Source organism: Peromyscus leucopus, chromosome 6, assembly GCF_004664715.2.
Source record: "Peromyscus leucopus breed LL Stock chromosome 6, UCI_PerLeu_2.1, whole genome shotgun sequence".
Taxonomy (NCBI): domain Eukaryota; kingdom Metazoa; phylum Chordata; class Mammalia; order Rodentia; family Cricetidae; genus Peromyscus; species Peromyscus leucopus.
The window spans coordinates 72,892,441-72,919,298 of record NC_051068.1 but is presented as its reverse complement, the minus strand read 5'-3'; the positions used below and the strand labels follow the sequence as shown (position 1 = coordinate 72,919,298).

General features: G+C 45.6%; 1 protein-coding gene across 1 annotated transcript in view; it reads left to right on the top strand.

Moving 5' to 3' along the window:
* The first annotated feature begins 20,911 nt into the window (after positions 1–20,911).
* The window catches only part of LOC114688197 (D-3-phosphoglycerate dehydrogenase), a 30,406-nt gene continuing 24,459 nt past the window's right edge, over positions 20,912–26,858 (top strand). Inside the window, exons 1-2 of the mRNA XM_028862819.2 lie at positions 20,912–21,141; position 22,868. Of these exons, the coding sequence (XP_028718652.1) occupies positions 21,005–21,141; position 22,868 (138 nt within the window). The 5' untranslated portion in view covers positions 20,912–21,004. The remainder of the gene's footprint in view (positions 21,142–22,867; positions 22,869–26,858) is intronic.

Below are 26,858 nucleotides of genomic sequence, written 5' to 3'. Positions count from 1 at the left end.
CCCAATAGAGAAGAGGGAAGGAAAGGAAATTTCCCGTAAGAAAAGGGAGAAAAAGTTTTAATCAAGAAAAAAGGATTTTCCCGGTAAAAAGGGGAAAAATTTTTGAAACTAGGCCTAAAGATTGGGGCCTTGTAGAGAAAGGATGAAGGAAAGAGAGAAGCCTCTTCCCAGTGGTAATGAAAAATGTAAAGACTTTTTCCAGTTATAGAGTTTTCAGGATAGCTGAAACTCTGAACTCTCTCTGCCAGTGCAGAGCGGCAGCATCTGAATTACAAAGAATCGGCAGGTAGGCCTCATTGCTGCTGGCTGAACAGCAAGCGAGCCCAGAGCTTAAAGTTTTGCTGTCTGTTTGCATAATTTTGGCTTAAATGTTTTTTATTTTTCCCTCAGAGTGGGAATAATTCAATATTTAGGATCCCTTCGTGGGAAATGTTTTTCTGTTTTCCCTTATGGTGGGAATAACTCGTTATTAGGTAGTCCCTTCATGGGAGTAGGAAGTTTAAACGTGAGTTTATGTGTGCGGGGCGCGCCCAGCAGCTGTGGCGGACAAAGGCGCACGAGATAGCCCAAAACAGGTACGCGCCGGTGGGAAGCAGAGCCGTGATGGAGTGTGGCCCAGGCAGGTGCTGACAATGGAGCCTGAGCACTAAACAGAGCCAGTGAGCTGGGGCTGGAAAGGGACTAGCACTAAAATTTTAAATGGGCCTAACTTCTGGTGAAAAATGGTTTCGGTCAGGACATTGAATGCTAAGTCAATACTGTTTAAATAAAGGATGTTCTGTTCTTTTGATTGTCTTGATACATGTTTGGATGAATGTTTGATCCTCATGGTTGATAAACTAAAGGAACAGGATTCATAATTTTGAACTATATATTTGGTGTGCTCTTGTCTGTTGATCATTACCGAAAATTTGGCAATTTAAGTTGCTTTCTAGAAATTCTTGGTTTAATTCTATAAAAATATAACACCTGGAATAAATTGGGTTATTAGCCTATTAAATAATGTTGCTAAGATAATCCATAAATAATAATCTCTTCCTGATAAAGAGGTTACAAAATTATTTTTCCAGTAAATAAAATACAGGTAAATTGTTTGGTCCACATTGTTAATAATTGGCTATTTATGTTAATGTGTTACTTGAAATTTATAAAAAATAATCTTCTTTTTAAGGTTTTATAAAAATACTGAAGAGTATTACCTAAAGTTTACCTTTTCAAATCCTATAGAGATTGTATTTAATACTTTTATAATTGGCATATGTAAAAAGGACCATAAAAACAGAAGCTGGTGATAGAATTTCTCAATTATTATTGCTTTCATATTTTAAATTCAAAATGGTGCTGATATATAAAACTGGAGGCTTTAAAAGTACAGGGAAAAAGGTGTTTTGACAAACAGTTATCAATGATAACAGCCTAAATGAAAAATAAAATTATATGGGATTGAGATTGAAAGATTATTGGATTCTGGTGCTGGATATATCTATAATTTCACAAGAATCATGAGATCCCAAATGGCCCCTTACTAAGGAAAAATTGGAGGCTGCGTATGCATTGGTTAAGGAGCAGTTAGATGCTGGACATATCATTCCTTCCACTTCACCTTGGAACTCACCTATATTTGTTATTAAAAAGAAATCAGGAAAATGGAGGCTGTTACAGGATCTTAGAGCTGTAAATAAAACCATGCTTCTCATGGGAGCAACACAGCCTGGCTTGCCTGCCCCTGTGGCAATTCCTAAACATTGGCATTTAATTGTGGTTGACTTGAGGATTGTTTCTTCACCATACCTTTACATCCTGAGGACAGTCCTCGCTTTGCTTTCAGTGTTCCTTCAGAAAATCTTAAGGAACCTTATTAGAGATATCAGTGGGTGGTATTGCCTCAAGGAATGGCTAATAGCCCTACTATATGTCAAATTTATGTGTCTTTGGCCCTAGCTCCAGTTCGAAAAGCTTTTCCAGGTGTTTATATAATTCACTATATGGATGATATATTAATGGCTGCTAAAGATAAAAAACTTGTTTTTGATGCCTTTTCTGAATTACAAGAGGTTCTTAACCTGGCTAATTTACAGATAGCCCAGAAAAGGTACAGGTATCTTTTCCCTATCATTATTTAGGTCATGAATTGTTATACACAGGCATACGCCCACAAAAGATTACTCTGCGTATGGATCAGCTACGCACACTTAATGATTTCCACACCTTCTGGGAGATATTCAATGGCTTCGGCCCACTTTAAAAATTCCAACAGGTCAGCTTCGCCCCTTGTATGATGTCTTAAAGGGCGACCCTGACCCTTTATCTCCCCATAAATTAACAGCTGAAGGACGTGTAGCCCTACAACGTGTGCAAGAGGCCCTGGAACAGGCTCACGTACAGTATATAGATCTTAATTCTCCCTTATTGTATTTGATATTTTGTTTTACTCATTCACCTACTGGAGTGTTTTGGCAAACAGGTCCTATTTTATGGGTACATTCCCCAGCTTCTCCAGCAAAAATCATCACTCCTTATCCACAGGCTGTCGCTCAGATTATATTTAAGGGAATCAAGACCAGTGTTCAAACTTTTGGTAAAGAGCCAGATATTGTGGTGACCCCATACACCCAGTCTCAAATAGCATGGTTGCAAGCTAATGATAATGATTGGGCCATATTGACATGCTCCATGCAGGATCAGTTTGATACTCACTACCCCTCCAATGATGTGTGTCAATTTTTTAAATTGCATCCTGTTATATTTCCCAAGATAGTACAAATGACTCCTATTCCTCAGGCCCGTGTGGTATTTACTGATGGCACTTCACGTGGTTTTGCTGTGGTGGTTTCTGGTAACATAGTAAAGAGAATAAAGGTCCAGGGCACTTCTGCCCAGGTGGCAGAGGTACAGGCGCTGTTGCTTGCTTTACAAATGTTTTCTGATGAGAGTGTAAATATTTATACTGATAGTCAATATGTGGCACATGCCATTATGCCTTTGGAAACAACAGCCTACATACCATCCATTTCTTCCATTCATGAATACTTATTGCAAGTGCAAGGACTTATATGGTCCCGCTCACATAACCTTTATGTGGGCCATATTAGAGCTCATACTCAATTGCCTGGACCTCTAAGTGAAGGTAATCAGAGGGCTGACGCCATTACTCGTATGGCTGTCACATTAGTCTGTTCTGCCTTTGATAAGGCTACTCAGTTGCATCAGCGTTATCATCTTAATGCTGGATCTCTCCGATATCATACAGGCATAACCCGGGAACAAGCTATCCAAATAGTTAAATCATGCCCTATTTGTGTGGAATTTTTACCTGTTCCTCATTTGGGAGTTAATCCTCGAGGACTTTTACCTAATCATGTGTGGCAGATGGACGTCACGCACGTGCCTTCCTTTGGAAAATTACAATATGTCCATGTGTCTATTGATACATATTCTTCTCTAATTTTTGCTTCTGTCCATTCAGGGGAAAAGGTTAAGGATGTAAAAAATCATTGTTTTCATGCTTTTGCTTACATGGGAGTGCCAAAATGCATAAAAACTGATAATGGTCCCGCCTACAGTAGTACGGGATTTTCAAAATTCTGCCAAGATTTTTCTATTGTTAATAAGACTGGTATTCCTTATAATCCTCAAGGACAGGCTATAGTAGAACGCTGCCATCGTACCTTAAAAACTTATATTGCTAAAGTAAAAAAGGGGGAGTTAGGGGCTCATCTTTCCTCTCCACATTCTATTCTTTCCCTTGTTTTATATATTTTAAATTTTTTATCGGTGGATTCTGCTGGAATATCTGCTGCAGATAAGCACTGGAGGGCTCCTGTTGCAAATCATCCTCTGGTGCGATGGAAAGATCTTTCTACTGGCACTTGGAGGGGACCCGATCTGGTGTTGGTGTGGGCTCGGGGATCTGTTTGTGTCTTTCCACAGGACAATGAAGTTCCTCTCTGGGTTCCTGAACGCTGTGTGTGCCCTGTGGCTGCTGCTGAATCCCAACATGGCAGAGACCTATTGGGCCTTCGTAAAAAACTCTCCCCTTCTGATGCCAATGGGGATTGAGAGCCCAATACGGCCAGCCTTGGCAAACATTATTCTAAGCCTAGGAACTGTAGCCATGTGGTTGGATTCCTCAGAAGGTAATGTATGGTAACTTTTTTCAAAAAACATTGAGAATGTACCACACCTTGGAGATTAAGGATAACTCTGAAGGTCAATGAACTTCAGTTGTAAACAGTAGCATGCCAGCTAAGCCTTTTTCGCATTTTGCAACCCCCCTCAAGCTGGTGTAGTACCTACTTTTCAGGAATGGCTCTGTGCAACTTATTTGCCTCCTGAAATTCATCTAGCCTTTTTGAAGATACCTCAAAATTTGTGAGCCTGAATGTAGCCATTATTGAAGCCATTAGTTCTGCTCCTTGTTTGCTGTTTTTGTTTTCTGTTTTCTTTGTTTCTCAGTTGTTCTCTTGCAGACCTGCCAGCCTAAGTAGTGCTGGGATCAAGAAAAATGGGCCTTGGTGGTTCGTGTTCCTGGAGCCGTGTCCATGCCAGTGGACCATGGCAGCTAGACACAGATGATGCTCACACGCTCCAGAAGAGACTCTGACATCGCTGTTGCCGTTGTTGCTGTTATAGCAGTGGTGGCCACTGCTGTTATTGTTTCTGGATTGCTATTTCATAATTTGTTACTACAGCTAGCACAATGGAGACCCTGCAGCAAATGTAGCTACCACAGTTAGTTAATCTTTCTTCTTATTGGGCATGATAAATTTAATTCCACTATTATACATTGAAATTGGCTTTGAAAGTTGTAAAATTATTGAAACTCAAGTTCCATTTGCTTATGGGATACCACCTTACAAGGACTCCAATTTGCAGTAAGGATCGTTTAAGAAGGGAATGGTTCAATTGCCTTTAGCCTCCTGGCTATGGGTGGGTTCGGACTTCTGTTGGTCTTTTCTGTGTCGCACAGATTACAAGCCCAGTGCCACTTTGAAATCTTTGGCAGCAGTCACTCTACAGCTCACATGGTTGAGTCTGTATGATAATGAGTATTCAGAGACGGGTAATGCTTGGGGGGCTGCCACCAACCTAAGACAGAGCACTTGTGTGGCCTGGGCAAGTGTCTCTATGACGGGTAAGGTGGTCTGCTGGTCCCACGCAACCTAAGTCAGAAGCTCATTTAATAAAAAGGGGGGAATTGTGGCACCATGGGCCCTGGCCCCCGACTGGGAGTGGCTGCAGCCTTGCTTGCTTGACCTTGATCAGATGTCCTCCCTATTCAGATTCCCTGCCGGTATCCACCCTTCTGAATGCTTAAGGGAAGTTCCTTGTGTCCTCCCTATTCAGATTCCCTGCCGGTATCCACCCTTCTGAATGCTTAAGGGAAGTTCCTTGTTGTGTATCCTGCATTTTGGGCGTTAACTACTTAGACGCAAGAATATAGAACATTGGGTCTGGAATGTGGACCATTGACAGCGAACTTCTGCCCTCCGGGGGTTCCTCCATTTGTGTTGTAAGCCTGTACTATTTAAGGTTTCTTCCCTCTTTCAATAAACGGCATTCGACATCCAATCGTATGGATGACCCGCTGTCTTTTGTCTCTATTTTTTAATCCGCAGCCCTTCGCTCGGACATGGTGAACGGGTATTGGTAACGCGGGCGTTACCGCTACAACTGTTGTTGTAACAGTGCAGCTGATTTCCTTGTGGCCCACAAGGCCCGTATACAATGAGCTACTTAAGGATACAGATCCTGCCGGGCAGTGGTGGCGCACACCGTTATTCCCAGCATTCAAGAGGCAGAGGCAGGAGGATCTCTGAGTTCCAGGACAGACTAGTCTACAGATTGAGTTCCAGGACAGCCGTCCAGGGCAATGCTGTCTCAAAAAACCAAAAGCCAAAAATGAGAGAGAGAGAGAGAGAGAGAGAGAGAGAGAGAGAGAGAGAGAGAGAGAGATTCCTCTACATAAAACCACACCATATGCTCCAATGCTTTTGAGGTGTTTCTTACAACCTTGTTCAGAAAGATTGACAAGTCTCAGAGTGAGAATGCATCCACTCAACCTGCAGACGAGTCCATGGACGGCTTCCGATTGCTGCAGTTATCGTGGAGCCATGCACACTGTATTTGCCCATCTAATTCCTCACATGCCTGTTTGCCCTACAGGGAACACAAAAACCAGAGGTTTCCCATACACACTACACATTCCCTAACACCCGGTTAGTTAGAGCAAGCGGCTACGGAAATATGGTCACAGTTTAATTACTGTGAAATCACCCATTACGTTAGTCTGTCTTACGTCCTCCTTTCTAACTTGTCAGTCTCTGCACCAAACACTCTCCAGGTCAGGGGTCATAGTTCATACCTGTTTGTTTGTTTTTTGTGTTTTGGGTTTGTTTTGTTTTGTTTGTTTTTGTTTTGTTTTGTTTTCTGAACTGAGGACCGAACCCAGGGCCTTGTGCTTGCTAGGCAAGCTCTCTACCACTGAGCTAAATCCTCAACCCATAGTTCATACCTGTAACCCTAGCACTTTGGAGGTAGAGGGAGGATCGCCACTAGGGCTACGTTAGAATTCCAGGTCAGCATGGTCTACAGAGACCTCAATCAACAAACAAGACTAAAATCCCTTTTCTACATAAAAGGTTTTTCTAGAACCTACTTTTCCCAACCTAATGCCCTTTCTTTCCTGCCCCCAACACACAGCTCTGCCACAGCTGTCCAGGCTCCTGCATCTTCACCTCCATAAACATCCTAAGTATATTACAGCTTCTATACCCACTCTTCAGACCTTCTGGAAGTGCCCCCCTTCTTTCGTGTCTAGTTCAGTCTATCCTTTAGGAATGCCTGCCTGGTCAGTCCATGGAGCCTTCTGGGAATACTAGTCCCCAAAGATCTGGGCTTCCTTAGCCCAGGCTGGCCTCCAAGTGTGGCAATCTTTTACACCAGAGTTCTGAGATCCTGGATGACTACAAGTGTAATCTGCCAACTAATTCTTTCAGTTTTGTAGTGTTTAAAACCAGTGGTTTATTTTTTAAAAGATGTATTTGCTGGTTATAGAATTTTAGGTTGGTGGATTTTTCCTCTCCATACTTCCACAGTTTACTGTGTTCTTTCTTAGTTTCCCTCCGTGCATCATGATTTGTATTCCCCATTACACTACCTTTAAGGTTTTTTGCTTTCTTTTAATTTTTGAAAAATTGATACCTTGTCTATCAAATTGCCTTCTAAATAAATATGTTGAAGCCCGTAGGCTAGTGCTGTTGTCTGCAATGGGTATCAGTTAGTACAGAAACTTATGACTGGTCAGAGGATGAGACTAGATGATGGTGGGTGCTCAACTCTTAACGAAGATATCTATATCACCATCCAATGGTTAGAGAGCATCTCAGAAGAGGGTTGGAAAGAATGTAAGGGAGAGGAAGGACAGGGGTGTGGTGGATCGCTGTCCTCCTGGCACAGCATGGCCACTGCACTCTTGAATCCTCAGCAAGTGAATGTGTGGAGAGATTCACAAGGCTCCACCCACATGGAGGACTTACAGGAAGTTAACAATTGGTGTGGGGGGGATTCACAAGGCCCCACCCACATGGAGGACTTACAGGAAGTCAACAATCAGTGTGTGAGGGGAGAGATTCACAAGGCCCCACCCACATGGAGGACTTACAGGAAGTCAACAATCAGTGTGTGAGGGGAGAGATTCACAAGGCCCCACCCACATGGAGGACTTACAGGAAGTCAACAATCAGTGTGTGAGGGAGAGATTCACAAGCCCCACCCACATGGAGGACTTACAGGAAGTCAACAATCAGTGTGTGAGGGGAGAGATTCACAAGGCCCCACCCACATGGAGGACTTACAGGAAGTCAACAATCAGTGTGTGTGTGTGGGGGAGATTCACAAGGCCCCACCCACATGGAGGACTTACAGGCAGTTAACAATCAGTGTGTGTGTGGGGGGGGGGTGGTTCACAAGGCCCTGCCCTTCATTGAGGAGCTATTAGCAGCTAATGGTTGCTGGTGAGAAGGAGACATTTTCTTCAGTGTGTAGCTTCTGATAAGTTGCCCATCACATTCACCTAAACAACCTAAATTGAACTCATTGGGTCACTTCCTGCAGCAGATGTGAAAGGAGAAAGGAGGCTGGTATTGTACGAATCTTAGATGGTCTTTTAATTTAAAAACCCAGAGCCAGATATCAGGGTGAAAGCTGAAAGATCAGAGAAGCAGAACAGCCAGCCACTAGTTCTTACCTCTACGAAACTCTCAACCTAAAGAGAGTGAGTTCCTGTTTCCTCACGCCTTATATACCTTTCTCTGCCCTGCCATATTACTTCCTGGGATTGAAGGCATGCGTGCTTCCCAAGCAAAGGCATGAGATCTCAAGTGCTGGGATTAAAGGTGTGTGCCACCACTGCCTGACCTCTATGTCTAATCTAGCGGCTGGCTCTGTCCTCTGATCCTCAGGCAACTTTATTAGGATATGCAATATATCTGGCCTCTGGCTGCACCAATCATTCCAGGAAGCAGATGCTTGAGGAACAAGGATGCCAGGGTGGGGAAGAGCGCTCCGAGTCTCATCCATCCACCTCACTTTAGGCTTGGGTGGCCGTTAGTGCTGGGGGCACCGGGTCAGTGCTCCACCCTGAGCTCCACCCTCAGCTCTACTGTGCCTGTTTGTTTGTTTTGCTCTTGTTTGTTTGTTACATGTACAGCCTCCTCCGGGAGCATCAACAGGGCTGGCACTCACCATGTAGCTTTGGCGGGCCTCGAATTCTTAGCAGCCTTCCTGCCTCAGCTTCCAGAGTGCTAGGATTGCAGCTGAGAGCCCCCGCATCCAGTTCAGGCCCATTGTTCTTTGAATGTAAATGTGGTTCATGAGGAAGGGCAGGGGAGCCCATTGTTCCTTCACCCTCCCTATCTTTTAAGCACGCTGGCTGTCTTAGCAGCTCTTAGTTTCTGTCCATGAGGTAATTCATTCTTTTCATCCTTTCCTTGATTCTGAGTAGGTGTTCCCCGTTCCCACTGTAGTGAATTCAAACAATAAACATGCATTCACTACAGTTCTATAGTGCAGGAACCCAAAACCAGTCTCCCTGGAGGGAGGTCAGGGCATCACCAGAGCTGGTCCTTCTTGAGGCTAGGAGACAGGCCTTTTCCTTGCCATTTTCTCTTTCTAGAAACCATTTGTTCTAGAAGACACCTTGGCTTGTGGCCCCCTTCCTTCACCTGCTTGCAAGGTGATCTGCTCAGTTGTCAGAAGTATGTGAAGTCTCTTCCTGGGTACCATGTCCTTCCTCTGGCTGTCACTGGGCTGCCAGCATGCCATTCCTGAGGAAATGCCGATACTTTGGGGTCCACGTGTCTCAGTAGTCTGTTAACCACAGAGGGGCACAATGGCTTCTCTTGAGGATATCTGCCCTTCTGCCAAGGCGATTACAATTCTTCCTCTGTCCCCTTGTGGTTATATTGAGCCCACCCACACAACCCAGAATATTCTCCTTTCAAAATCCTCAAGATAATTTCATTTGCAAAAACCTTCTGGCATCGTATCACTGGGAACACTTGAATTTCATGATGCCTAGGCTGGCCTCAAACTCTCATATAGCTGAGGTGGCACTTGGATTTCTGATCCTTCTGACTCCATCTCCAAGTTCTGGATTCCAGGTGCTCGCTCTTTTGTTAAATAATGTAACAAAGGCCCATACAGATTGCAAACTACCTAGAAAGATTTATTCTAAAGAAGTGTATTAGTCAGGGTTCTCTGGAGTCACAGAACTTACAAGATGACTCTCTCTATAGATAGATAGATAGATAGATAGATTAGATAGATAGATAGATAGATAGATAGATAGATTAGATACAGAGATCTAAGAGGGACTACGATTATGTATGGTAGATAGCCAATATATATAGTGGTGGGGAATTAGTATCCCTGAGTATGACTTATAGGTCTAAAAATAAAACTGCACGTTTTCTCTAATCATTTATGGTCTTATGTTATTATTAATGTAAAGTTCCGAGCAACTTCTAAAATGCGAGCTGCTCTCAGTCCCACAAAGGTGTCGAGAGTCTGCTGAGGAATAGTCTGAGGACAAGAATGAATTGAATGTTTCTCTGTCATTTCATGGAGCACACCTACCCTGCGTGTGTCTAAACTGCAAATTCTCCCTTGTTGGACTCGGTCAATGCGACAATTGGCTCCATCCACAGAACACACCCTTCCTTCTTCAACAGTCCTTTTATAGGCTATTCATAGAAGGGTGCTCAGATTAAAGGTTGCCTCCTTCGGCATCTATAGTGTCTGTGTGGACACAAATATATGTTATGTGTCATTCAAGTACTGTCACACGGTTCTGGCAAATCCTAAAGGCCGTTGTGTGTTGTCTCTAAGTACTCCTCATTAGGAATCCATTGCAACTATTCTAATGGCCCATGTCTGTTATACAATGCTCTTAACAAAAGATCCAGGATAGACGTATATGGAGATGTGCCCTCCATTTTCTGAATATAGCCTCTACACTCTCGCATTATCACAGTGTCTCAATGTTGTAGCATACCAAAGAATAGCCTAAGATCAAATAAACGATCCCTCACCTACTCTAGCTTGTCGTGAACACAATTCATATATCTTTATGTAGTGATTAATTTTAGGCGTACACCAATTTGGATAATATATATAACGAGAATAAAATCAAAGTCTTATTTATAACTAAACGTAGCAATTTCTCCTTAACTCATCTTATAATCAATTAAGCATATCCCTCATACAACCACAAATGCATTAATATAATACACTATGAATAGTTGTTAATTTCTGGGATATCATGTTGCAAAATCTCTAGTTATCCACACCACCTTCCTCACTATTATGAATATACCATTGAATTATTCTCTTAATTGACATTACAACATATTCTCGATAAGGAGATTTGAACGAAAATCAACCAACATTTCTATACATGTCACCATCCACATACTTTCTTTCCTCTTCCCCACGCCCATTCTAAACTATCTAAATTCCCAGAAAGCGACTCGTGGAGTGTCTGTTTTTAGTCTTTCGGCTTCTGCAGCCTGGCTCAACCTGTGCCTTAGATAACAGGTCACTTAATAATAAGAACGACCTTTCCTCTGAAACGATACTCACATTCAATATTAATTTTCATTCCTCAGACCTTCTCATAAGCATTACCTTCGAGAATACGCTTAGGCTTTCTTTCTTTCTGGCCCAGAACTATCTTAGAACCCAACACCACACTTATCCGTGACAGGTCTGTGCCCTTTGTCATGGCTTCTGGTATATTAGGCTGTTGGTAGTTACCCTGTGACGTCATAGAATCTATCCAAAGTATGTCCATTTTTTTCCTGCAGTTCAGCACGAACACATGCCCCACGGAGAGGATCTCTCTGGCTTCTCCAGGACATAGTCCATTCTTATCTCTGCCGTGTTGTCTGCGAGAAGCCAATCTCAAATATTTTTGCCCACATCTTGACGCACAACCAAACTCGCCATCATCATATCAACCCCCCTCGGCGTAGGCAACCTGAGTTAATTCACCCTTACTGCCACTTGATAACCCGGTTCTGAGATGCAATCACCGCATTAGAGGTATCCAAAGTGCAACCATGGAAAGTTGGCTCTGACGTTTCCTATGTTAAGATCACTGAGATGTCTCTCAATATTGTTGGCATCCATGAGATATTATGCACATTGCCCTTAGTTCTCAAACGAAATGAGAACTTCGTAGAGAGCCAGCAGACATGTCAGGTTGCATATAAGAACCAGGAAGCAATACACTAATTCCTTATTGTCAGTATCACAACTACTGGATCTGATGACAGGAATGGGGGATTGTTCACTTTTTTTGTCTTAATCTCCCTTCAATTTGTCTGGACCTATAATCCTGTGTTTCTCAGGTTGTAGAAACCAACATATTGCGTCATCCCTCGATCCATTAAGCTATGTTTGAATACCACGTTTCTTGGAGGACCCCCACCTACATGTGCCCTCCAGATCTGCGTGCCAACCTAATTTTGCACATGTATACCGTTGTCTTCAGAGATGGGTGGCGCCGTAACACCTAATAGCTGCTGTTATCTCTTCCAGGGCCCAGCTGCTTCAGGATGGTGTAGCGAGAGCATCAATTGGAGCCTATCACAATTAAGACCAGTTGCGATCTCCAGCCATGATCTTTGTGGTTTCCACACCTGTCACACTTCTCTGGGCTAATTGTGAAGCATAATTCGAATGAGCTTGTTCCACCTTTCTGACTGGCACGAATCTAGTTAGTTAAACACTGTCGATTGGCACACACTATTGTCCAGTGAATGGTAAAAATAACAGGTCCTATACTCACACAGTCTAATGCCCTAGTATCGCGCTGATGGATGGTTATGTCTTTACTGAAAAGCCAGCATGCCCTACACCACGGATACAAAGCTGTCAATAATACCTACTCATACTACGCAGAATATATCATTCCTCTTCCACGAGAGTGCTCCCCAAATAAAATAGAGAACTAAGATGCTGTTTTTTGTACCCTCTCACTCATTGCGAGGAAGTTTCCAATTGTAGTCCAACCTGGCTCACCAGTCTTAAATGTTCCGCTGCGTTGGCTCTAGCCCTGTGAAATAAATGGGAAGGTGATCCCTGATAATTTGCTGATGTGCCTCCAGTTGTGTGACCTGCCTGTCGAGTGATAAATTATATGGTGAAACGAGCAAGACTCAGAGCAGGACATGCTCGTAAGCCAGAGTTCAGACACTCATATTTTGTCGAGAGTCGAACATACCAGTAAACAAAGCTGAATTTGAAAGCCACATGCAAACACTTATTCACCCATCTCTGCAGGGAATTGCAACGAAAAGACAAAATTTCAGAATGATGTGCGTGTAGCCTCGAGATGTTAGGCCTCCATGAGATTACGCAGAATAACCTAGTGGCCCCAGTTACTGTTTGTGACTTCCTTTCACATTGGCTCCTTAAGAGAAAGAGGAGTTTGGTACTAAAGGAATGTGATAATGAGGATGTCCTCCTGCTTAAGAACCTGATAACAGAATAGGTCATTGGAGATCATTTTTCTATTGTGCATTGTCCCTTCCCATAGGGAATCTATATGCCACTCTATTGTTCATAGGCATCCATGATGGGTAAATAACAGGTTTGACTGTATGTTCACTGCTGCATAATTAAACCGTGACCTAAAGCTATCTCTATTCTTGACATGAAACTACGCCTTAGTATATTTTAGAAAGATAGTAGTTCTTAAGATGAATCCAGAACACCAGACCAGGTTACATGGTGTGAGCTGTATTCACCCTATGACAGAGGCTAGGCCCTCCCTTCGTATTGCAGTCAACACTCAAATTTAAGAAAATTGCCCTACATGAGCGTGACCGGGTATAGCGACTGAATCTTGCTATGGGGTGGGCTATCTTCATGAGATGGAGGCTGTCCTGCCTCCAAAGATGACTTATAGACATGTGTTCAAATGACATCTGAAGAGACTGAGCCACAATCATCAGATAGCCAAGCCCAAAAAGAGTAGAGTTTTCCGTTAGACTCCTGGCTTTCCAGTTTCTGCACATACGCACGTAGTCGGCTGTCTTGAGTTCCTGCGCGCTGTTATCCTCACTTCCATGATTACGCACCTAGATTCAGAGTTTACCAGATAGACAGAGAGCATAGGTAGCTCAAAGGAAGGTGGGGGTCAACGATTGCTCGGGTGTCCAGCACTCATGATCTACCTTCTCCTGCATCCCCAATGAGAAACCTAATAAAGCAGCTCCGCGCACTCAGCCTGAAGGCTTTCTCTTTTATGGCACTGAGCAACACAGAGGTGAATGTGTGATGGGTATGTGATTTAGCACCACGAAGAGCGATAAATGGTCTTCATCCATGTATGAGTGGACATAAACCAACTGACTAGTTCACTGAACGTTACTAAACTATTCCCTGTGAGATACACAAATGCCTCCATGTGTTGTGCTCATAAACTCTACCCAAAGAATCACCAAATTGATTTTCTTTGTATGCTTTATTAATCCGTACCCAGCTTTGTATACTTCTGAATAAATTGTTTTTACATGTCTCTCAAAATCTCAGACTAGAGTAAACCTTAATACATATGCTGATTATTCACCTTAAATAGTCTGAGAAATTACTAAATGCCGACTCTTATCATAACGTTGGGGCACACATTACCTTAGATTGTATGTAAATCTTGCCGCTTCACTGATTGTGTCTACATCATCGAATATTTGTCGATATTAACTTTCTGCATCTAAAATTGTGTGTGACGTAATAAAGAGCAACCAAGAGTGAGCCTCATGGGCTATGTCACAAGGGACGGCCAGTGAACAGACTTCTCTGAAGTGGTATGTTAAGAGTGTGGTGGCGTCTTCATTAGTTCATCTCGATTATTTCCTCACTGTTGCCACACTCTCCTTACCTGTGCATTGCGTGTCCCTTTCAATAGAAATATTGGTTTGTATGGATCCTGTGCTAAAATTGATCATTAAGAGTTGCACCAGAATGCAAGATATGATGTGATTCTATTTGAGTTTTGAGATTTTATATAGCATTAAGCGGTTACAGATTAAGAGACTACTGATTTTTCAATCCAAGTCGTTTAAAAGTGTTATTCTTGAAGTGTAATGATGTTTAGCCTGTAGTGTACCTTATGTTTCTATAGGAACCACATTTATGTTTCACCTATTGCCCTTTTGAAGTGCAGGACATTCACGGGACACTTGCTCACCCCTGCCACATAACTGAAGATAAAAAGGGGTGTATACTGGGATGAATATATATGTAAAGCTGCCATTGTTAAAGACACCAAATGTAATCTCTGGAGAAGCCACAGCCCTGTATTGGATATTACTGATATTTACTTGAATGACTACAATCTCCTAACAACACACACACATATCAAACAACCAGCACACCTTACATCACAATCACTACACGACACTCATGGGTACTGCCAAGATGAGCGTTCTATTTGCTCTTCTATGTTTAATTTCACAAATGAACGATATTCCCTTATTCCAAAAACAATGAAACTTACTCGCTTCAACCTTGCTATCAGTTGAGAGCCTGTCTTAGAGAGTCTTAATTTCTGCAGCCCACAGTCAAGGATCAGACTTCCTTACATGTCACACGACTGCGTTCAACGTCCACACCACTGGTGCACTCTTTTTGAAATCCCCGGTTGGCTCGACATCCTCCCACCTATCATAATACTTTCCTCCCTTTCCCTATTTTACCTATTTCTCGCACAGCAGCAAAATTACAGCTATGAAAGTAGCTACAAAATAATCGTATGGTTGGGGCACCACAGCATGAGGAGCTGTATGAAAGCGGTGTCGCCCTCAGAGCATTGGAAGGGAAGATGAAGAACCACTGCTTTAAAAGTGGAAACAAGTCCCAAAAGCAGGCAAGACAATCCAAATCGTCGCTCAGTGCTCTCATCTGGGGCGTAGTGAGCCCACCCGCTGGGCTGCTATCTCCCTGGCTGGCTGAACACATGATGCTAAACTCCCAGCTCGGGACTAAATAATCCTCACCACTCCTTAATCATTCAGTCTAGAACTAGAACTTCTTATCAGTCTACAGCCGAAGCCAGATCTTTTTTTCCGCGAAAGGCGTGTGCCCTTCAATAATCCCTGAATCATTCAACGTCCTCAAAAAAAGGGCGGACACCCCTTCTTCAATCCTTCGCCCACTTCTCCCACGTCGTGCCCTATTGTACTTAGCTCTCCAGTTTCACAATCTATACGTCGCCAATGCCCCACAGCGGTTTACTGTTTTTTCCTACACTCTCTCTCTGTAACGTCAGCAGAATTATAAAACCTTAAATAACCAAACACTCTTTGCTAACCCTAGATATTCTGAACATACTTATTTTATATAGTATCATTCGAATGTAAGATCTAAGAGAACCCTTGCTCTCACCCAGAGGCAGTCATAAGTACTGCCTTTGGAGTGGCACAGTGACATCGGGAGCAATTCTTTCACAGTGGTAAATAGAGGACTCCACCTTGAAAATGGTCAAATGATATGATGAGCTCACGCCATTTTTCCTAATTGGTTCTCCTATTGTCGTAAGCAATCCTTGGTGCGAACCTCGAAGCAAAATACCCGACCCCGGCCCCCGCCCGTGGCCCGCCCCCGCCCCGCCCCCAGCTACTTGCATCCGGATAGCACAAGTTTACTTGTACCAATCCCAACACATCATAGCGTTACACACATCCTCTGCAGAATAGGAGCAGTAGTAAGACTCAGCTTGAACCAGGTGAAGCGTCCCAGACAGCACTCCTAAGTTCAGGAGACAGTGGACACTCTCCTGTCCCACCAGTCTGTTAGATTAACCCCCGTTTTCCTTTCCCCTTCTCATCACAAAAGCTAGCTGGAAAGCTTCTTGGAATATATAGCTCGAGCTGGGTGTTGTGGTGCACACCTCTAAACCCAGTACCCAGGAGGCAGAAGCAAGGGGATCTCTGTGATTTTGAGGACAGTCTGGTTTATACAGTGAGTTCCAGGAAAGTCAAAATTATGCAGAGAGACCATGTTAAAAAAAAAAAAAAAGTACATAGCATGATACTGGAATTGGCCAGTAACACACCAGATTTTTTTTTTAAATCTTTTTCTTTTTTTAAGATTTATTTATTATTTATTATGTATAGTGTTCTGCCTGCACGATTGCCCGCACTGCAGGCCAGAAGAGGGCACCAGATCTCATACAGCTGGTTGTGAGCCACCATGTGGTTGCAGGAATTGAACTCAGGACCCCTGGAAGAGCAGTCAGTGCACTTAACCTCTGAGTGGCATCTCTCCAGCCCAGCACACCAGATCTTACATGATTGAATTCAATGAGAATAGCTGGGGGGGGCATCTGAACCCTGATTCTACAAACCAGTTAGAACGTAAAGGAACTCAGAGAGGTCTACTCAGTTGAAGGAGGTAGAGAGGCTGAACCAGCCAGGCTAAGCGGCAGGACCCACTGTGGGGGCTCCTCTCTTGACCTGGGGCCAGGTTGTAAGGTCATAGGCACATCAGTGAGACCCCTCCGGCAGGCCAGAGATCTTCATCTGGGCTGCCAACCTCAGCCCAAGGGCTCACAGAAAACAGGAAGTCATTTCTTATTTTGTTTTGAGACAAGATCTCCTGCAGCTCAGGCCAGCCTGGTTGGGCTTTTTGTTTGTTTGCTTTTGGTGTTTTGGTTTGGTTTGGTTTTCCAGACAGGGTTTCTTTGTGTAGCCCTGGCAGTCTAGAACTAATTTCTAGTGCAAAAGAGATCTGCCGCCTCTGCCTCCCAAATGCTGGGATTAAAGGCCCGTGGCCTCACCAGCCGGAGGATATTGGTTTTGGTTTGGCCCTCGATCATGCGTGGTGTACACTCCCAGTGCCAAGATCACCTACCTGTGCCACCATAGCAGTTTGGCATGAGGTTTTTCTAACGGAAGTTTCGTTTTCAGGACTCTCAGCGAGTTTTGACAAATATATATCGACTCCCCAACTGACAGATGCCTGAGAGTGAAGGCCTGCTGCACAGGACCTAATTCACAGCTGCTTTATCTTCCTCCCACCGCACACACTTCCACACTATCAGTTTCAGATTCCGGAGAGGAAAGCCAAAGCTGGCAGAGGCACTTTTAGAGTCAATTTCTTGTTCCGTCCGAGAAGCTGGAAATCAAACCCCGCTGAATCATTTATATTTACGCTTCAAACTCTCTGTTTTCTTTCTCACACCGTGCAGGTTTGGAGGTCACAGCTGGGCTCCAAATAGAAAATGAAGGCTACTGCCCTCCGAGTCTGCCTAGCCCCGTTCCTCTTCTCTAGACCATGGCCATGAGCAGAGGAGCTGGCAGCTTGGTAGTTCCTGGAGAGGCTCTCTTCCCAAGGGGCTGGGTCAGAGGAGGGAAGAAATGAGAATAGTCTAGAGAAAAGTCAAAACCCTTCCCCAAGTCTTCCAAGAAGGTCTCAAAGTTCCCGATGTGTGTGGATGGGTCAAGCAGAGGAGATGCCAGCTAGTGCAGTTTGAGAATGATAGATATTTACTCACTTGGGTTTGAAGGTAAGATGTTGGGCGTATAATAGTAAAGGGGTGCTTGTGCATATATATCAAAACAGGCTCAGTTTACTCAAAGACTGATTATTCATTTCCAAAAAGAAAAAAAAATACAATCGTTTTAATTTCAAAAGAATAAAATCACGCCAGGTGTGTTTTGGCGCACACCTTTAATCCCAGCACCTTAGGAGGCAGGCCCAGGCAGATCTCTGAGTTCGAGGCCAGCTCTGGCTCCAAAGAGAGTTCCAGGATAAGGTGCAAAAGCTACACAGAGAAACCCTGTCTCGAAAAAAACCAAAAAAGAAAAAAAAAAAAAAAAAAAATGACACCACATCCTTGTACTTTATTTATAAATGACATGACCACTCCAACCCCCACCCCACCTCACCCTGCCTGGGCTGGCCTGGAACTCCTGGGCTCAAGTGATCTTCTTGCCTCATCCCTGGCCTACACTGCATCTAGATTTAAGTTTAAACTGTTTCTCAGGGCAAGGCATAGGCAGCTCTTGCCTTCCCCAGGCCTGTCTCTGGTCTCCCACTGGAGTGGCCTATAGTTATGGTGAAGCTATGAGACGCTTGGAGTCTTGACTGGGGTTGTAGCTCAGTTGATATAGTACTTACCTAACATTCACAATGCCCTAGATTTGATACCCAGACCCACATAAAAAACTGGGCCTGTAATCTGAGCACTCGGCAGGAGTGGAGGTTGGGGGGGGGATCAGAAGTTCAAGGTCATCCTAAGTGCAAGCAAACTCTAGGCTAGGCTGGGATACGAACCAGAGGTCTTCGCTCTCAAAAAACAAAATGAGCTGGGCAGGTTGAATGACACACACCTCAAGTCCAGGACAGCCAGGGTACACAGAAAAAGCCCTTCTTGAAAAACTAATAAACAAAATAAAACACAAAATCAAACTCTGGGATACTGTCTGAACCAACAACTTAGACAGCTTTCCACACCTACATCATGTGGTATTTTCTTTAGTTTTAATATCTCATGTATTTGTTTATTTTTATTATTTTTTTTTTGAGGGCAGGGTATCATGGTCGCGATGTGGCCCAAGAGCCACCCACCCAGCCTGTTCCATGTGGCGCTGGGGGTTTAGCATTTAAGTAGCAAGCACTCTACCAACTGGCCTATCGCCAGCTTAGCTACCTTAAGTTTTTTTTTGCTTGCATTCTCTTCTCATGTGGCTTAGAGCCGTCTTCAAAGTAGGTTGCATTCAAGGTATAAGATCAGTTGCTCGCCTCGCCATGCATGAAGGACCTGGGTTCAGTCCTTGGCACCAGATAAACTGGATATGGTGGCACTCACTTGTAATTCTAGAGCCGGGAGAGCGGAGACCGCAGTCATCTCCTAGCCTACATACCCAGTTCTAGGTTAACCTGGAGCCGCACTCATTTTTGCAGAGCATGGTGGCTTCTTGCCGATAATCCAGGTTATGGCCAGATGTTGAATATAAACCAGCCAACATTTTATTTATCGTAATTTCTTTTTGTATTCTCAGTTCATTAAGACCAGAGAGGGTGACTATAACCAAACACTCACACCCCATGCATAAAATGATGCCAAATGGAAGCATGTTACTACATAATAATTAATTATGGCAGAAGGGGGGCAGAGGCAGATCTGTGTCCCACCAGAGAGCGCCTAGCAAGTCATTTGCGTATGTGTAAGATTGTGAAGTGTTCAGGAGATGTTTTGTTCAAAAGTTAACTCCTCAAGCCACCTACTGTGTGCTGGGTGATGTGGTTTCACACTTGGGGTAGTTGACGTGTAAAACACCAGGTTCCTCGGAAGACAGACAGGGAAAAGGCATGATTTTAAGTTTGAGTAAAACGTGGGTGCAGCTCCCTGGCTGAGCGTCTGTTATGCCCTGAAAGAAAAGAAAAAGAATTATTAACAATTAACTAATTATTCCATCACCTTGGAGCTTTGTGACGGTCTCATTGAAGTTCCATACTAATTGTTGTTGTGTTGTTTGTTTTTGGCTTGTTTTGCTTTGTTTTCTAGACTGGCTTCTGCTTGGGTAGCCCTGGCTAATCCTGGAGCTTGCTTTGTAGACCAGCCTGACCTCAAACTCAAGAGATCCGCCTGCCTCTGCAGACAGAGTGCTGGGAATCAGTGTGCGCCAGCGACACTGCTTAGCCTCCACATTGTTTTAATAAGTATTGCACCCGTTCTGTATGCTTTACTGTACTGTGTAGGCTACCAAAATGTATGGAGGGTTACCTTTTTAATGTCTAGTATTGCTCCTTGTTACTTTAAAGAAAAAAAATATGCGTCTTAAAGGGCTCAGGTAAGGCAAACCAACAGTTCAAATCGCCGGAGTCCACGTGGTGGAAAGCAAGGCACACCATTCTCAAAAGTTGTCCTCTGAACTCATGAACATGTCATGTACACACACACACACACACACACACACACACACACAACACTCAAAATACAATGCTGTGGAGATTAAGGAACGAGGGAGGGTGGGAGTGGTGTTGCTGAGGGATCGAACTCGCGGCTTGAACACGCTATTATGTTTAACACAGAGCTATAATAAATACCCAGCCAGTGAATGCGAACCTAAAGAAGAAAGAAGTTACTATGAGATTTAGTTACTTGGTGGAGACCGCCTATTTCCGTTTATTTCAGAATGAATCAGGGATCTGCGTATCATGTGTGTGAAAGCTCACCAGGTGCAGGTAAGAGATTCGCAAGCCATAGAAATTAGTCAGGGGCAGATGAAAAAAAAAAATGTAGGAGGCTCAGCCGGGGGAGGCGGAGCCGGCAGAGTTTAAGCATTTCTGACCAATCAAAAGGAGACCATTGGCGCGAGGGGGGAGGGTAAAGGGGAGCGGGAGATCGAGAACCCTGCCCAGTCACCGGAGCCAGCCCTGCCTACAGCTTCCTGGCCTGAGTGCTTTTGCCCACCCAGAGCCTGCTCCAGCAATGGCCTTCGCAAATCTGCGCAAAGTGCTCATCAGTGACAGCCTGGACCCCTGCTGCCGGAAGATCCTGCAAGATGGAGGGCTGCAGGTAGTGGAGAAGCAGAACTTGAGCAAGGAGGAGCTGATAGCCGAGCTGCAGTAAGGCGAGCCGGAGACGAGCGAAGTCACCGGGCATCTTAATGACCAAACCCGCTGACCTCACGGGTGCCCGCACTGCCCTCCCCTGTCTTATCTGTTTGTCCCGGGCCTCCCGAGATTGGGGACCAGCAGAAGGAGGAGAGAAAAGGCGGAGAGGGAATGAACGGGCCCCGGGGCTGCAGATGCAAAACTTTGCGTGCTGTTCGCAACGCGTGTTTCTTGTCGGCGTTGCAAAGTGTAGCTGCTCCCATCTGGTACCGCGGGGATGCCAGAACAGAACCCCGGAGCCTTCTCGCCGGGCGGCCCAGCCTCGGGGCTCCCGGCTTGCGGTGCCGCACGCGGAGCTTCGTGCACAGGGGACCCTTCCCCGTCCAGGGCAGGCCGCTGGGGTGGGGGCTGGGCGGGGCGCTGGCTATGCGGGTCCTGTGCATCTGTGGCTGCAGACTCGCACCGCCCGTTGTCTGATGCAAGACCTTGGCGCGCTTTCTCGGCCCTGGCTCTGGGGAGCGCTCGCCGGATTCGGGCGGCCGGGGGTGCAGCCAGAGCCCCGCGCCGCCCACGCGGCTGCCGCCTGGAGTCGGCCTCCACCGTCGCTTTATCGCCGAACAGGACCGACTTCACTCCATCAGATCTTGTCCCATGCACCATCGGGAAAGAACATTTCTACCAAGTCTTCGAGTAAACCTCTGATCGTTTTAAATTGAAAGTCTTTCCCTTCCTTTCCTTTGAAAAGTTTTGCTAAATTGGCTGACCTTGCTTAGGTTTGGGTGGGGATGGGGGTATTTGTGAGCTCTTCTCTCCAGTTCCTGCCCTTCCTGCCGCCGGATCCATCCAGGTATGCGGTCTCCTTCGCGGCCTCTCAGCTGTCCTGCCCCACCCCCAAGTTCCACGTGCTCCGCCTTAGGCCTGCAGCCAAAGCGAATGTGCACCTCCTCCTGCACAGGCTGAGAGCCTTAACCCGCAGGACCAAGCGGGGTTGCTCTGGCTGCGGGAAACTGCCGGAGCTCGCTTGTCGTTTCTCCCAGACCCTGCCCCGCCTCCAATCCCCTTCCTCTGTGGAGCTATATCCACTGTCCCAAGCAGCCCTTATTCGCAGACTTTTCTGCCCCGATCTTTAAGAAGCTTGGAGGAGTCTAGGCCAGGTGGCACACACCTGTAACCCCAGCACTCCCGGAGCAAGAGAAGGCTCTCAAGATGGATCCCAGCCGGCTGGACTGCCTGAGATCCTGTCTCAAAAAGAAAAAGAAACATGAAAAAGAGCTTGGCTGGCTCATGCCTCGCACTAAGGAGGCTGAGTCGGAAGCATCTCTGTGAGTTCGAGGCAGCCTGGGCTACAGAATGAGACCGTATCTGGAAAGCTGGATAAGAAAAGGAAGGAAGACTGTAGGTTACTTGGGAGGCAGGCCCAGCACTGAGACAGCTGCCCAGGTGCCTACACCCGAGTTTACCGAGACTACAAGCTGTGGTGCTTGCTAGACTGGAAAGTGGAGCAGGGACTCGCAGGGGACTGTATGGGTGGGCGGGCCCGCGGTGTGACTGTTGTCAATGGAGCAATTACCAGCAGGGCGGTCATTCTCACTGCCTGGTGTCAGTGACCTTGGCTCTAAAAATCCAAGCAGTGGCCAGGAATGGCCTTCAGAGCACCATGGGCCGAGGCTCTGCTGCTATCAGTGGCAGTGAAAAATGTCATATCCAATAAAGGGGCAGGAATAGGGGGCGTGAGGAGAGTGAGGAGCAGGCCACGGCCTCACCAAACACCTGGAAGTGCGGGATGGAGTATGGTGCTTACAATGCAGGCTGCTTTCAGGCAATGGAAACGCTTGGCAGTTAGAAGAGGTGGGTGCCAGCTGATGACTGGTGGCCCCTTGAAGAACTCTCAGCCTTCGTCTGCCTTGGGAAATACCCAGCGCAGAGTGCCAATTAATTAATCTTAGAAGGATCCTCACTTCTACCTCCCTCCTCACTTTATCTCCTTCCGAGAGTCGCCTGGCAGTGTCTCCTGCCCTCGCGACCTTAATCTTTGCAGTGAGAAGCAAGGGTTAGCCCTTTGCTGGCTGTTTGCCCTCAGCCCAAGAAGGAGATGTTAACGTAATTCTCTCCCCTAGTGGTAGACTTCCAGTCATCAAGTCAGAGCACACGGGAGTACTGAGTTTCGTAGTCATGATCAGCGTTGTAGAAAATAATAGAGACAGCCATGTTGGTAGTGTCTTATTTCATATATGGGTTTCAGTCACGTGTGTTGGAGTGGGTGTGAGGGCACATGTGTATGTGAATATATGAATATAAAGACACAACTTAGAGGTTGGCTTCTTTTTCATTCATCAATATAACCATTGTTATTTGAGATAGGGTCTCACAGTGTGAGTGTGTGTGAGAGTGTGTGTGTTGTACGTGCATACAGCTGAGTCCTCTGCAAATAGTTAATTTTTAGCTCTGGATGTGGTGAAGCAGGCCACACTTGAGAAGCTGGAACATCAGGATTGCCACATTGCAAGACCTTCTCCAAAAAAAAAAAAAAAAAAGAGGCAAAGGGTCATGGCTCGTGCATTTAATCTCCGCACTCAGAAGCAAGAGGCAGGTGGATCTCTGTGTTCCAGGCCAGCCAGGGCATACCTGCATACCTGCATTCCCTACGACAGGGGAATGACCTGGAGAGCTTCTCCGATGTGCCCTATGCTCTAAGTGGTAACAACAATAGAGTTACCCACAAGGCCAAGCCGGTTCTCCTGGGAGAGGAAGCATGTGTGAACTTGAAGAAAGGGGTGGGGATAGGTTTCCGCTGAGTTAGCGTAGCTTTTCTGGGAACAGCCGTAAATCAAGCAGATCAGTTGGCCTGGGGTTTCCAAGCTCGAAAGCCTGGAAGTCAGAAAGACAGAATTTGTAGGCAGATGTGGACCGTGCACATTCCAGATGAAATGAGAGGCAAAGAGCCATGGAGGTGCCTGTATCGAGGTGCTTGCATTCCCAGAGAGGAAAGAGCGGGCACTGGGGTGGGTGGGGGTAGAAGGATTCCATTTTGAGAGCCTTGACTTAAGTTCTGCCCCTTCCCCAGTGGAGTACTGGAACAGAGTCCTGGCTTATAGGCATGCATCAGGCGTGACCGAGGAGAGCGTTCTCATCCCAGCACTCATGAGGAGTTTTGTTAGGTGTGAACTTTTGGGTTGTTCAGTATTTGTGTACGTAAAGAAGGGGAGGACACCCTGAAGGAGTCTTTGAGGGATAAGCTACGAAGGGACGATGGAGTTTAGGAGGGCAGGGTTTTGAGCGCTCGGCACAAGGTGGGTGGCTGGTGGCCTCAGTACGTTTGTACTGAGTAAGCCAAGGACATGGCTTCCAGTTGATGTTGTAGGAGGCAAACTCTGACCAGTGTTGGCTCTAATGTAGGTTCTGGCCTGGGGACTTTGGATGCACATCTGTGCCAGTTTTGCTGGAGAAGCTTCGGGTTTATCAGAGCCAAAAGCTGGTTGCGACTGGTGGGTGGAAAGTATAGTGCCAGGGTGATGGCCCCACAGAGCAGACCCAGCCAGAGAGAGCAGAGCAAGTTGCTGTGCTTGTCCTCGGGGCTGTCCGAGAAGCAGCCTGAGGCCTCTACACCCTCTGCAGCGGCTCTGTTTCCTCTGGGGGTGGTCTCTCAGTCTGGGGCAGCCTTGGAGGGAGTACTCAAGCCCAGGGAACGATTGGGCAGGATTTCCTTCAACAGGCCGGGCTTTGGCTCCTAGAGGGGACAATGAGTGGGAAGATTATGACTCCTTGGGTGGTCTGTGCCCGCTTGCTCCTTACCTGTGCTTGTCAATTGTCGAGGGACCCTTCTTCCAGGGTTGGCCAGTTCCAGGGCAGGTGTCATATGTTAGTGTGTTGTCAATTACCTAAAGTGTGCTTTCTGGCTGCAGAGGAGCACATTAAGCCACCATACTGTGATCATATTGTATTTGTCCAGCCACACCACACACTGCCCAGTTCCCCCCCCCCCCCCCGAAAATGACGTGCAGGGTCCACTCCCCTTCTCCACACATGCTCCACCAACGGGGAATGGTCAGTTTTCTTTTTACCAATAGTAAACCTGAAATGAACATTTAACATTTTGCTATTATTTTATGCGTACGGATAATTTTTGCCTGCTTGTATGTCTGTGGACCATGTGGGTGCCCTAGTGCCCAAGGGGCCGGAAAAGGCATTTGAATCCTCTGGAACTGGGAGTTACAGATGTTTGTGAGCCATCCTGTAGGTTCTGGAATGGAACCCAGGTCCTCCGGAAGAGCAACAATGTTCTCAACCACTGGGCCATCTCTCCAGCCCCACAAAGTGAACCTTTAAAATTCACCTCTTCTCTCCTGAGACAGGGCTTCACCATGTACCCAAGGCCAACAGCCTCTATGCCTGCTAGATTTACATATTTGGTTTAAAAATCTGTCTATCTCCCTGTGTGTGTGTGTGATTGGGGGTGTGGGAAGGGGGCAGGCGGGGTTGGGGGGGTCAACTTTCAGATGTCAGTTTTTTCCTCCCACCAAGGGATCCTGGATGCAGGAACCCAGGACCGTGGAATAAGTATTTTTTCCAGCTGAACCATCTCACCAGCCCTTGTTTTGTTCTTTTAGTGTCAGGATGTCACATTGTAGTCCAGGCTAGCCTCCATCTGTGGCTGTCCTCAGGCTCCCATGTAGAAGACTTGTAACAGCAAGCCCCTGCATCTCAGCTCTGCCTTACTGTCCTCACCCTCACTCGGGTGTTGAAGGGTCTTTGCACAGGTCTGCATCCAGCCTGTGCCTTCACGGACGTTTTACTGAGTTCTTTTGCTCTGAAGGAACCTGGTTATTTTTGCTGGTGCGTGGGATTTTCTTTCCATATCAAGACCATTGTCTTTCATTCTTCTTATGAGAGAGTTTTCCATGCAGAGGTTTACACTTAGAATACGGTCATTTCCTTACAGTTTCTGCAGTGTGTATCTTTCTTATAAAAGACTTTGTCATCCCAAGATCTTAAGAAAACCCAATATACACTTTTCTCTAGTGCTTTATTTTATATTTCTTTAGTTCATCTGGATTCTTAAATCTAAGCATTTTCCCTCTAAATCTTTATAGGACTGCTGTTCAGTCTTTCCCCATCCGTTTGATTCCTGCTTTTATAAGTTCCTACTTCATGAGTATTAGTGTTACTGTTTGTTTGAAGACAATGGCTTGCTCTGTCACCCGGCTGGTCTTGAACTCACAACCATCCTGCCCGAGTCTTCCCAGTGCTGGAGTATTCAGTCACCACATCATAGATCAGTTTGTCTAGGTTCCTGTTTCTGTTGATTTCCCACTGTGTTTCTTATGTTTCTCCTGGTCCTTCCAACTTTTTCTCCTTTTTCAAAACCTACTGGTGATCCTTAATCACTCTTGTTGATCAGGTTGATGTAACGAGTAGCATCAGTAGGCGCTAGTCCACAGCCCAGAGGCCACTGGGTGTTCTAGAGGCCTTGGTCTTTGTCCCATTGCTGTGTTCATGGTAACCTGGCTAGCTGAGTAGCTGAAGATCCCAGACCTTTGTTGGGGACCTCAGAGGCTTTCCTGGAGGAACCATATACTTTTGACAGCGACTCTAAATGCTGCCTTTGGGAAATGGCTGCACACTTGGACTCTCAGAAGACTTGAGCTCCATCCCAGCTTCTAGTGTTGGATTACTGTCTGTTATATGGAGGCCATGAGTTAGGCTGTCCTAACTTCCAACTTTTTCTCCCT